This window comes from Glycine soja, chromosome 11 (genome assembly GCF_004193775.1).
Source record: "Glycine soja cultivar W05 chromosome 11, ASM419377v2, whole genome shotgun sequence".
Classification (NCBI taxonomy): Eukaryota; Viridiplantae; Streptophyta; class Magnoliopsida; order Fabales; family Fabaceae; genus Glycine; species Glycine soja.
In genome coordinates, this window is record NC_041012.1 from 1,105,474 (window position 1) to 1,119,223 (window position 13,750).

The following is a 13,750-nucleotide window of genomic DNA, read 5'->3' on the forward strand; positions in this document are numbered from 1 at the left end:
TTGTCAATATTGTTAAAAATACTCAGCAAATACCCGTACTTGCTTAAACTAAGAGTGTATGACATAAGAATAGAAGGAGAAATAGAGAGTATTAGTATATTTGGCATGTGATATTATTCCGAATAGGGTGGAAAAGAACGGAGAAAGAGAAACAACGCCACAAGTCAAAGTTGTCATTAACCTCAAAATCTGTCATAAACGGTAAAAAGATCGTCCCAATAGATACCTTGACAAATCCGAAATATCGGAAGGTGTCAGAGGGCAAATCTGTCTTTACCCTACCTTATAAATGTTTCCATATCGGTCCTCCTTTCATTCCAGCACATCCTAATTCCAAACCCACTGCGTACCCAGCCGCCGTCTCTCTCTGTCCGCACTTTACGGGCACGTCTCGCCGGCCACTCACTTGGATTCGCCGGAGCGCAATCGTACCAGCGAACGGCGGTTCGCAAGAGTTTTTTTATTTATTATTTTGTGCATGTTGAAACGGCGGCGTTTGGTTGTGGTGGTGAGGAATCGGGCGAGAGTGGGGTAGGGATGTAGATTGGTTGATCGGGGGTAGATGGGGAGAGTGGTTGTGGGGGTGGCGGTGACGGTGGCGGTGGCGACGTGCGCGTTGGCGGCGGTGGTGGTGGGGCGGAGAGGGAGGAGCCGGAGGAAGTGGAAGAAAGTGGCGAATGTGGTGAGGGAACTGGAGGAAGGGTGCGACACTAGGGTTGGGAGGTTGAGGCAAGTGGTGGATGCCATGGCCGTCGAGATGCACGCTGGTTTGGCTTCTGAAGGTGGCTCCAAGCTCAAAATGCTTCTCACATTCGTCGATAATCTCCCTAATGGGTAAATAAAATCATCTCTTTCTTCTTCCAATTGCTTTGCCCCTTAACTCTGCCATCGCATAAAGTTCGGCTCTTTTGCGTTTCTGCTGATGAGCGTTTCTTCTTTTCATTTCTTCTCTGTGGAAGTGAATGTTTGATTGATTCTCTGGTTCAAGTGTCATTTCGCTTCGCTTTTCACGGTTTGCCCTATTTTTGTTTTTTTATGTCCTGCTGTGCTGTGTGTAGCTGTAGTCCAATTACTTTAAGTTACTGTTTATTTCCTGTTTTCTCTCGTGTGGTTTACTACGCACATTTCATACCTGTCTGCATTGTATATTGTTTTCAAGTATGTGAAGCCACATTCTTTTTGAAGAGTTCGGAGTAATTATCATAATATATCTAGGAATGATTTTTACAATAATGAAAGTCATTGATACGACATTCCATGACTGATTGACAATACTGTTGTTGTATTCTATTTTATTTTTTTTTGAATTGGGAGTTTTGTTGAACATTAACTTTTTTTGCAACATCCAATAAATTGCTCCTCTACTATACTGTTTTGAAAATTCCATGCTGTGATGCATGATCTGTGTCAATACTTAAGTTAGTCTGAAATCTGCGAGACTGAGTTACAGAATCCAAGGTTTGATTGCATTTAATTTATTTGAGCGTTACCGCGTGTTTATGATTCACCGTGTGTGCTACTATAAGTGTGCATTGATGGCAAAGCTTATGCGTTATCAACATGATTGACCAGAAGCCTTTTCAGAATGCAGAGTTGTATTTGTTAAATAGATTTGCTTCTATAACTGTGTTTCTGTGTTTAATTGAATACAGAACTGATATATTTATACTTTTTTCTTTTATCAGGACAGAGAGAGGAACATATTATGCACTTCATCTTGGGGGTACAAATTTTCGGGTTTTGCGGGTTCAATTAAATGGTCAACCATCTTCAGACTTTGAACATGAAGTAGAACGACAACCCATTCCCCAACATGTTATGACTAGCACAAGCGAGGTGACTTGATCAAGACTCTAAAATTTGAGTTCTCTGGTATTTGTTTGATCTCGAGGTTAATTGGTTTTGCTGCTTGCAGGATCTCTTTGATTTTATTGCGTCTTCATTGAAGGAATTCATTGCTAAAGAAGGAGATGGTTCCAATATTTCACAGGACAGAAGGGAGCTTGGATTTACATTCTCCTTTCCTGTGAAACAAATGTCTGTATCTTCTGGCATTTTAATCAAATGGACAAAAGGGTTTTCCATCGTAGATATGGTTAGTCAGTTGACTTTCAAGCAGTTTCTAAATGAATGCTTGTATTGTGATAGATAGCAATTCTCGTATAATATTTATCCTAAAACTTGATCACTAACTTTAGTGATAATTTGTGTGTTTAAAGAAAAATGCATGATGTTGAACATGGTTATAATTTGGTTAGTTTTATATTTTACAAAAAAAAAAGAACTATTTATAATTCCAAGGCATTCAACTAGTGGTGTAGTTGAATTTAATTCTTGAATTTTTGGTTACATTCGACATAGGTCTCAGAGCAGCCTTTTAACTGTTCAGACCAAATTAGTTTTTCGAAGTTGCTATTTGTGTTTTCCCCATCAAAACAGTTACCACCGAGAAATAGAAATGAAGAATCTATTCAAGTTGTACTTGGTCCTTCAGTAGCAGTGTGTAAACATAATAGCCGTGTTTTATTAAGAACAAAATCTGTTTGTTGTCAGGTAGGAAGAGATGTTGCAGCATGTTTGCAAGAAGCATTGACAAGGAAAGGCCTAGATATGCGGGTTGCTGCCTTGGTAAGGAAGTACTTTCATTTACCTACTGTTATTCTATCCCCTCACCACTCAATTCTTACACAACTGGGATTAAGCATTGTGTGTTTTAAGGTCACGTATGCCTTGATGGATTGTGTATTTTCTAGTATATATTTAATATACTTATAGGATGTCTGAGTTTTCTTTTTATGAAGTCTCAAGACATTTCCATGCAATAATTTGATCAATCTAGATGTAAAAGTTGGGTATGCATGTTTTTTCTATAGTTGAGCAATTATTATTTTTGATACACCTAAATTATGTGGGCAGAGAAGTTATGAAATTGTGTGATGTAGTTGTGTAATTATTATTTTTTGATACACCTAAATTATTTGGGGGGTGGGGGGAGTGCACTGACATAAATCCTTTTTGTTTTATTGTGTTAGTATTTACTAATTATTGCGTGAAACATGATATCATGTTCATTATAAACAGGTTAATGACACTGTTGGAACATTAGCAGTTGGACATTATCATGATCCAGATACCGTTGCAGCTATTATAATTGGTACTGGTACAAATGCCTGCTATTGGGAACGAGTTGATGCTATTATCAAGTGTCAAGGCCTTCTTATGACATCTGGACGAATGGTTTTGCCCTTTCTTCTTTTGACTTTTGTTTATTGTTTTGCTTTTGAACTTGCTGTGTAACCCTTTTATATTTTAGGTTGTCAATATGGAATGGGGAAACTTTTGGTCCTCTCACTTACCAAGAACGTCGTATGACATTGACTTGGATGCTGAGAGCCCAAATCCAAATGATCAGGTGAGTTTCTGCATCTGATGACTCCTGTTGCTTGATTTGTCATGACTAAAATTTTGGAGATTTGGGTGCAGGGTTTTGAGAAAATGATATCAGGAATGTATCTTGGTGACATCGTGAGAAGAGTCATTCTCAAGATGTCATTAGAGTCGGATATGTTTGGACCAATTTCTCCCAAGCTTTCAATGCCTTTCATAATGAGGTGGGTACTGAACCTCAGTCATGTATTGTGCATGCTAAGGAAGGCATACCAACAATTGAAATTGAGTGTGTATATCTTGAAATATTTTTGTAAGTCATAGTGTATTGTACCATTATTCGATATTGATGTGGATAATCTTTGCTCAGTCTTTTCTAAGCTGAAGGAAGATCCATGACCTTTTATAACTTCTATTTGATGTTTGAATATTTGTTTCTGTTTGTCTAATGTGTTCTCCATTAATTTATTTTAAAGTCTGGCTTACTCTATTAATAGTTCAATTCCATTTTGATTTTGATTACTGGTGACCAATTTTAATGCCTTAAACGTGGTGGATTAATTCTTTTTTCCTTTATTCCTCCTGTTGGTTGTAATGAGATTATTATGTAGCTACATGATTTTTAATTACCCAACAGGCATGGGTTTATTGCTTCAGGAAAGTGAATTTGCTATATATTTATTGTGTGAAGGTGGAAGGATATGGTTATAGACTTTGATCCCCTTAATGAAATTGAAAACCTTAAGCTTAGTATTAGAAATATATTTTCTCGGTGGTTGGAATTTGCAAGTTTTTGCTCTATTTCTGAAATAGTTTGCGTATTATCAAGTCTACTATGTTCCATTATCGTCCAAATCTTAAATTGAAACTATTACGTTATGGAATTTCAGGACTCCTTTGATGTCTGCCATGCATGAGGATAATTCTCCTGACTTGAGAGAAGTAGCAAGAATCCTTAATGACATATTTGAGGTAAACAAAATGAGACACCATAAGTTTTGTCCCTAAACGAGTGTCCTTGCCTGCTAATAGTTCAAAATAATAATTTATCATGTATTTGGGTGTCTCAGATTCCTGATATTCCCTTGAAGGCAAGAAAATTTGTGGTGAAGGTGTGTGATGTGGTGACTCGTAGAGCTGCTCGATTGGCAGCTGCTGGTATTGTTGGTATCCTGAAGAAGATTGGTAGGGACGGGAGTGGTGGCATCACAGGTGGACGGAGTAGAAGTGATATGAAAATGAGAAGAACAGTTGTGGCAATTGAAGGGGGATTGTATTCTAAATATGCATTGTTTAGGGAGTACTTGCGTGAAGCTCTAAATGAAATATTGGGAGAAGATATTGCCAAGCACGTAATTCTAAAGGTCACCGAAGATGGATCCGGCATTGGGGCTGCACTGCTTGCTGCCTCTTATTCATCCTAAACTGTGGATAGAGGGTACACCTGCTATAAAAATATATATAAATTGTTTGATATTTTATATATATATATATGTATATATTTATATATATGTACATATATATATATAGGCACACACACACGTATAGCCATGTAAATCAGAATTTATCTCCATATTTAATATCTGTGTAAAGGAAGGTTTCGTCTATTCTTTGACCAAGTTAACATTAATATAATTATAATTTTATTATTTTTTTAACGTTGTGTTTTATGGCCTTTATCTGTTGTCACTTTAGAACCTCTGGATGTAATATAGTATTAGGACTTGGATTACTATTTTGAGATTGAAATTGCTTATACGTCTTGTTTTCTTATAAAAAATTATTAAATCTGTAAGTTTTTCTGTTATCTCCACGTTGTACAAATCGCACTAGTAGTTGCCAAAAGTTTTTGTTTGCTAGATCTTGTCACTAACCACTGCAGCCTTAATGACCCTGCCCTCCGTGACACGCCTAACAATTTTCCTTCTCAATTGGAAGATACTAATTATGACCTTGATATAAAAAAATGGAATTGTGATTTGTTTATTAGTTGAATTCAGTAGATTAGTTAAACTTATGTTGTAGACTACAGAGCATATCTTAGTTCCTTGAAGAACTTTATAAGTTACGTTCGTCTTTCTATTATTTGGACTAACTAAATCTTAAAGGACGTGCACTTGTGACACGATCAGTTGCTTAGATGATAATAACTTGAAGATGGGATGTCTAATGTGAAAAAAAAAAAACTCATCAAAACGATGTTATTTCTCTTAATTTGATTTTCCTCATCCTTTCCAAGTAGGCAATTGAATAATGCACCTTCCTAAATATATTATTCACTTTTCATTTTTAAAAAACCTTAACCTACACTTTCTACTTTTTCCTTGGTTTCCCTTCTTCCTCTTAATTCTCTTGCAGCCGCAGTCCATTCCTGTTCTTCTCTTCTTCCTTTAGTACAACTTTTCTTTTCAGTTCTTCTCTTCACCAACTCTTCTTCTCTGCAATCATTGAAGATACAAAGTAAATCCAACTAGAAGTCTGTCTCTTCCAACTCTCCACTCCACATGTACATTTTAATGCATTCACATTCACGTTGTGGATCTGTTTTTGAAATAAGTTTTCCATAAGAAAATAAATGCACTTATGGAATGATCATTTTGGAAGCAAAAATCTTACGAAATATCTTTTTTGTGAGCAAAATTAGTACTATCTAGAACAACCATTTTAAAAGGTACTAAATCGTGTTTTCCGAAAAGGCTATTCTAAATTACAAATTTTACTTTTGGAATGACCCTTCCATAAGCCAAAATCGTATTTTATGACCTTTCGAAGATGCAAAATATACTTTCAGAAAAGATATTTAGAATTGCAATTGTTGCTTCTAGAATTGGCTTTTTGTAAACCCAATATTAATTTTCGAAACCCCCTTACCGGACTATGTAAAATACACTTCCGAAAAGGATTTTCTGGATTTGCAAATTTGCTTTTGATATAGTTTGTAAGCTAAAGTACTTCCAAAACATCCATTCCAAAAGGGTTTTTTAGCTTATGGAAAGACCATTCTAGAAGTTTTTTTTGCTTATGGAAAGGCTACTCCAAAAGCATTTTTTGGTTATGGAATGATCATTCCCAAAGTTGCTTTACAGTTAATTAAATTTGATTTTTTTATTTTACAATTTTTTTTTTGTATAGAGGACAATTACTTCAATAACAAGATGTCTGATGAAGTTAACACCGATACGGATGATACCGTTAAAAATGAAGATTATAACAATTTTTTTACAATTACAAAGATAATTTTACTGTGTGTAATTAATACATAGTTTATTTAATTGTTGGTGTATTTAATGGTTGGAAGGTGAACTTTGACAAAAAAAATATGTTGTATGTTGTTTATGTAGATTTTTGATATCAAGATGAATTATTGAAATGAGTTTAAAAGATTGCAATTAAGTTGGATTTTGTTAATGTCATTTTGAGTCAAACACAACAAATGGACAACATGAAAGAAAAATATTTGTCATCTTGGATTGTATATATAATAAGGGATCACAGAATCACACTAATAATATAATAAAAGAAAAAGACATTAACTTGTTCTCTTTATTGCTATTATTGATTTTTTAAAGTAAATTGCAAAAAAAAAAAAAAAATATAACTAACAAGGGATATGGAAACAATTGATTGGTATTTCTTTATATACTTCTTTAGGCCGAAGATAACTTATTGGTATTTAATGATCACTTATAAGTTATAGGAATAAATGACATAAAGAAAATTAAAAATCAAATTAGTTTGAATACAATCCAAGTAGGAGGCTTCTGTCATGGGTGGGAGGTGCGTTGTGAGGGGGTGGGGGGAGGTGTTAAGTATATGAGGGAGAGAGGTGTTATGGTTGGGAAAGAAGGTGCTAATTCATTAAAGGTAATATGATAATTTTAAACGGAATAGGAGGTGTAAAATAATACACTTGTGGGAGTGAAGGATTCAAGTCCCCTCCAAGTATTTTAATCCCAAAATTTATAAGGAGCCTTTGTAAGGCCTTCTATGAAAGTGTTGGTTGTGTCACTTCAAGGGCATTTGAATCCGCACCTCCCATTATGAATCTTTCACCTCCCCAAGGAAGCCGAATGGACAAAAATGTTTTGTCTTCTTCCTCTAGTAACCCAACCCACGTCAACCCTCCACCCAACAATTCCTCCAACATCCTCTATTAACACCGTCACACACCACACACCACACACCACACACCACGACACTACACCTAAAAAGAAAATCACAAATCAGAAACTTCTTGCGTCAGCTATTATGGAAAAGATTTTTTCTATTTTTAAATAGTTATTCCAGAATACATATACAGGTCCAGGTCCAGAACAAATATTTTGGAATAAAAAATTACCTTTTGGAATCACTCTATTTTAAATGATTATTACATAATAAAAATAAGTGTTTCAAAATTATTTTAAAATAATTATTTTCAAAGATAAAAATTACCTTATAGAATGGGATTCCTAGGATTCCTATGACAAAACTATTTTTGTCTACACACATAAAATAAGAGGTGCTGATTGAAGTATGCGTTGGAGGAGTGGTTCCTATGAGAAATCCAAAACCAACAAGGCCTATAACAGAGCTAGTCGTGAGTTGAAACTTGAAATAAGAGAAAAAAAATATTGTAAACCCAAATCTTCCCTCTATTCTTGTCTTTTTGCAATTTTCTCTTCTATGTTCTAAATCCAAACCCCATTTGGTACTCTCGTTGAGTGATTCACCCGTAAGGTTATTTAGTGTATTGATGAAACTTTCACCAGGATCTTCATAAACTCAAACTAGTCTTGCTAATATAGTCCATGATCTTTTCCCTAAAACAAAACAAATCAAGCTTGATCCAAAATCAACTCAAATTTTACCACTAACCTTCCTTCCTCCGCCAAGCTTGTGATAAAAAGTTTTAAGCCCATCGGCCTAAGTAGGCTTATCAACCTAAATAGACGTATAGTAATTATATATTTTTTATATTATTATCTATAATATATATAATTAAATATATGTGTTATCATTATAAAAAATAATATATGTATTATCTATAATATTATATTATCAGATGATAAAAAATAAATAAATAATAATTTTATTTAAGATAATTATATACTTACAAAATATCGTATATATAAATAAAAATGACTTATTAAATTTAAGAATTCTCTTTTTAAAGTCTAAGACTTAGACGTTTTTTGTTTAAACAATTTTTTTATAGAAAAATTATGTGTATTTTTATGAAATAGTTTTTTCTTTACTTACCTCTGAGGTACTGTCGTACTGTATAGTTGTTGTTAGTTTTTCCAATTACCTTTTTATCCTAAAATATATTAAAACGATTTTATTTGTGTTTATTTATTTAGAAGTTAAAGTCAATAACTCAATACTATCTACTATATTTTAAGTAGTTTTATTTTAACTTAATTCTTAATATAATAATAGAGATTGTAGAAATTAGCAGTAACCGGTGTTGAGTAGCTTTGGTCCCTTGCTTTTGTTGTGCTATGGCGCCTGATGCTGCCGCCGCCAACGGCAAAAAGAGAAGACGCTATCTTCCTCATAACGTCTCTCTTCTCTTGTCTTTTGTGGCTTTTGTTTGCACTTCTAAGTTTCTTCTCTTTATTTTGTTGCCGAGGACTGAGGTTGTTGTTTTCATGAATTTTTTTCAGAAGGCAGTGAAGAAGAAGGGTTCGTACCCTCTGCGGCCAGGCGTGCAAGGTTTTTTCATCACTTGCGATGGCGGCAGAGAACACCAAGCCTCTCGTGAAGCTCTCAATATTCTCGATTCCGTATGATTTCTTTTCACCCTTCCTTTTCTTTCGAACAAGTTATGTGCGCTTCCGAATTGTATAACTTGAATTTTTGCCTTCCAATTTTAGGAAGATGCAGATATCAAGTAACTATTAGCAATGCAAATTTCCATTAGTGCAAGGTTTTCTATTTCTTTTTCCTTTCGCCGATCCTATTATTAATTTTGTATATCATTTGAAGAAGGTAGACACTGTAGGGTTAGGGTAGTCAATACTTATTTATTCCGAACACAGGATTAAAAACATGTGACCTTACTCAATAATTAAGATGATAGTTTAGGCTTGGTTCAGGTAGAGTAGAGTAGTTTAGGATTGAATTATATTTTTTCGTTTTTTTTTAAACTTCTTTAAATTTGTATTTTGTATTTGGTGGAACACTATTTTTTCTTTACCTTCCTTTGTAAAATAATATTGTGCTTCTATTTTGTTTGTCTTGCAGTTTTATGAAGAGCTAGTTGATGGGGAACATTCAAGTGTAAAGGAGTTACCCAGCAAACCTTTAAATAAAAAAATCACGTTTGCAGATTCTGACTCTTCTAGTAGCGATGATGATGATGATGATGAGGAGGAGGAGGTGCAGGAGGGGGATGAGGAAAAGGGGGACAAAAAGCCAAAATTGGATACTTCTAATGACGACAACACCAGTCACGATGATGGAGTACCTGAAAAATCAGATCCTCATAAAGTTGATGAACCACACACTCAGGAAGTAGATGAAACTTGTGATAATAAAGGTGCGAATGACAATCTTAAGACTACTAAAGGGACAGCTGATGGTCTACCAGCTGTGAAACAGTGCTGCAAAACAAACGTGCCTGCATGTAATTTTAGTGACAAAGTGGAACAGAAGTCTATTGATAAGTTAATTGAAGAAGAATTCAAAGAATTGGGAGACAAGAATAAGGTGGTGACTTGATAAGACTAATGTCCCGCATATGATTTTATTCTGTTACTGCAAAAAGCTTGGCTCACAGATCTTACATTTTTTATATTTTCTGGGTTCACCTAATCATTTTTGCGGCCTTGATAATAGTTTTTCTCAGAATTCCCTACATATGCACATGCACATACTTGTGCAACTAATGCTGAGGTCTGTAAGCATGCAGGAAGATATGAGGGCCAGTTTACTTTGAAAAAATGTTCTTTACTTTAATTTCTTATTTAACTTTTAATTACAAAAACACCACCTTATTTATATTTTTGGTTGTGTCCCTAATTTCTGAGTCTTCTGCTACCTCTTTTTAATGACAAGATGGAAAATATAGTATGATATTGTTGAAATATTATCCTTTGAGTACAGAATTGCTCTGGAATATCATCTTTACTTGCTGACATGATGCTTTGGGGGTTAAAATTGACTGAGTAGAATCATCTGGATATGTAAAATAGTCACTGCTTACGACTTTTAATAATTAATTAGTGGCGGGGTCAGCTTTTATATTTATCATTTTTCCTCAGTAGTTTATTTTTGGGTTAATATTATGATGTAGAAAGACGCTGCACGTAATTCTTCAGTTCATTGTGTGTTAGAGTATGATTTGAGGGCACTGGGGCTGACATTGAAGCCCTAGGATTAGTTTCAGCATTACTCTTCCATTTTTTATTTGAGAGTTTTGCTAAGGGTTTTTTTTCTTCCCACAGAGGTGCTTTGTCAAGCTTGATTCTGGTTGTAATGGTGTAGTATTTGTTCAAATGCGGAAGAAAGATGGAGACCGAAGCCCCAAGGATATAGTTCATCGGATAGTGACATCAGCAGCATCAACAGGGAAACATATGTCAAGGTATATTTGTAGTATCTCTTTCTCTCTATCTATAAGTATAAGCACAGAAACACTAATACAGTGTTACTACTTCTAGGTTTATTTTGAGAATTTTGCCAATTGAAATCGCATGTTATGCTTCAAAGGAGGAAATTTCAAGAGCAATCAAGCCTCTTGTGGAACAGTACTTTCCTGTGGAAACTCAAAATCCACACAAGGTAATATACTGTCCATTAGTGTTTCAGTTTGTATTACATTTTACATTTAGCACGCATTCCAAACTACACAAATGTTGCCAATGTTAATATTATGAAATTAATATAGCTGGGTAGGTATATTTATAGTAAATTAACCATATTTAACAATGATTCTTTTACCTAATGCTCCAACTTCTACACTCAGTGAGACTTACTTCCAAGGTTGCAAAGATTGAGAACACTCCTGGAAAGCTATATTTACTTTAAAAATTCTTGAAACTCTCTATACTTAAATGTGCCTTTCATGAAGTGCACCATTCAATAACTGGTTGTCACTGCATTCAAGAACTTGAATTTTCTTATACATCACAAAGACGCAAACAAGGGATTCCAAGAATTCTTTTATTTACTTTTTTTTTTCCTGTTGAAGGGAACAGGGGGACAAGTTATTACATTTTGATGTCTTGTGAATGAAATAACTAAGGCTCCATTTGGGTGCTTAGGGATCTTAATTTGAAATTAGAAGTTGGGCCATCAAATTGTAAATTTTCCATGTTATTAATTTTTAGAATTGAAAAATGATTCCTTTTTATTTGAAAACAACAAAATAAAATCCTTCACAATTCTGAACCCAGACCCCGAAACCAATTTTTTTTTTTTTTAAAAAAAAACAATTCTGCAGTAGGCTGTTTAAGTTTAATGCTGTTACCACCGTTTTCATCATTACCATTGCTATTAACATTTAACACCATGTATCTCCTGTGCTTACTGTGGCCACGATCAGCACCACCTATATTGTCTCTTGTACTGTTGGCACTGTTTCCAAAGCTACCATTGCATCGTTGCTGCCATTGTCATTGTCTCCAATATTAACTATGCTGCTTACCACCACCATTCCTTGCTGCCATTAATAAAGCCATTTTATTTATATCTATTAAAATTTCAATTATGTTAATAGTGATACTCATTTTCTTTACAGAAGTATAGTTCATAGACATAAACCATGGAAATATATTATTATTAAAAGTTACAGTGGCGACTGTATATAGAATCCAATCCAATTTTACGATTCTGAATGACTTATCAGAAGAATTAGAATTGAAATTGTTATTCTAAAACTTAAACTACAATTCTTATATCCAGAGTCTAGTATTTGACCGAGATGAAATTTGGCATGTGCATTATGTTTACAACAGTGGGCTGAGTCCTTTCAAGCTCTCTGGAAAACTAATTTCATTATTGTAGATTTTCTCATTTATGTACTATCTTATGTCTAATTTGTACTACAAGAAACATATGTTAACTAAGTTTATGCTCAATTCTTTTCTTTCTATGTCTGTAGCTTGACTTGCTTTTTTGTTTGTAGTTTGCTGTACTGTATGAGGCACGGGCAAATACTGGTGTTGACAGGATGGAAATCATCGATGCTGTGGCAAAGTCAGTTCCTGGACCCCATAAAGTTGATCTAAAAAATCCTGATAAAACTATAGTAGTTGAAATTGCCAGGGTAAGAAAGCCATGTTGTGTCTGGAATTTAAGTTAAACTGTATGTCATGTTTGCTTATCTTGTGTACTCATCACGTCCATTTTCCTCCCTTGGCAGCAGCTATGTTGTGTGGTGCTTGTCATGATGTGCCACATTACTATCCTTCTTTTATCTTTTCAAATTGACTGCTATTATATATACTTGCCTCACTAAATTGTCCGCTTAGTGTTACTGTGAAATCTATGCAATTTTTATTGGCTTTCTTGAAAATTGTTTAATAAATTCGCTATTAGAGAAAAAAAAAACTAATTTGTCAATCAAAAAGTGTTTTTATACTAATACTTTCACTAAACACCAATTTCTTGCTTCTCTTATGGAAGATTTTCTGATTTTGCCTATTTTTTGTTACCTAGAAAGCACTTGCATAGTGGGCATATACACATTTCTTTTTTGAATGCTGAATTTTGTTTTGATATACCATTTTTGGAATCGACACTTACCACAGTGGTGTAGTTTTTGCTTCATAGCATGTAATTTTTATTATGTTGTCTCAATTTGTCATAGAACTAACTAATGCAACATCATCCTCTTTTGCGTGGCAGACTGTGTGCTTGATCGGGGTCATCGAGAAATACAAGGAACTTTCCAAGTATAATCTGAGGCAGTTAACATCTCGTAAAGACTGAGCCTTCCAGGCAACCCGTATAGATGTCGTTCTTGCAGCATTATAATGGCTTAACGTATTTAGGCTTCCCCTTAACTTCATGTTGATACTCTGGTCTGTGACTGTTGTTGTCATTTTGGAAAGTGTTGAAGATTAGATGATGACTCTTGCAGCTAGTCCTTTGACTAAGTGTAGTTAGCAAGTTCTCACAAATCAAACGAGAAAAGAAACCCTTACGCGGCAGTATAGATCCATTAAAATATCATCATTTGAATTTACAATGGTTTTTTAATAAACTTTAAATTGAATTTCAGCCGTTGAGATTCATAAAAATTGTAATTATGCTTTAAAATTTTTGAGTCGCGATGTGCGTAACCTAAACCCTCTAAAATTAACAATCATTCTCTTTATAACCTTGGTCGTCATGGCAAGATTAGTAGAAATAGGAATAAATCTAAATTACTGTT

General features: G+C 34.4%; 2 protein-coding genes across 2 annotated transcripts; both read left to right on the top strand.

The window, feature by feature from the left end:
- Positions 1-562: 562 nt before the first annotated feature.
- Positions 563-5,045, top strand: LOC114377610 (hexokinase-3-like). The gene is made up of 9 exons (XM_028336211.1): positions 563-834; positions 1,686-1,836; positions 1,916-2,095; positions 2,554-2,628; positions 3,082-3,237; positions 3,314-3,412; positions 3,484-3,611; positions 4,278-4,359; positions 4,458-5,045. The coding sequence occupies exons 1-9, from the start codon at positions 563-565 to the stop codon at positions 4,809-4,811; spliced, it is 1,497 nt and encodes a 498-aa protein (XP_028192012.1). The 3' UTR covers positions 4,812-5,045.
- Positions 5,046-8,794: 3,749 nt separating this feature from the next.
- LOC114377487 (uncharacterized protein C25H2.10c-like) lies at positions 8,795-13,596 on the top strand. Its single transcript, XM_028336017.1, has 7 exons — positions 8,795-8,930; positions 9,036-9,155; positions 9,616-10,080; positions 10,818-10,957; positions 11,034-11,154; positions 12,500-12,640; positions 13,222-13,596. Exons 1-7 carry the CDS (start codon positions 8,871-8,873, stop codon positions 13,303-13,305), a joined length of 1,131 nt encoding a protein of 376 aa, XP_028191818.1. The 5' UTR covers positions 8,795-8,870; the 3' UTR covers positions 13,306-13,596.
- The last annotated feature ends 154 nt before the right edge of the window (positions 13,597-13,750 follow it).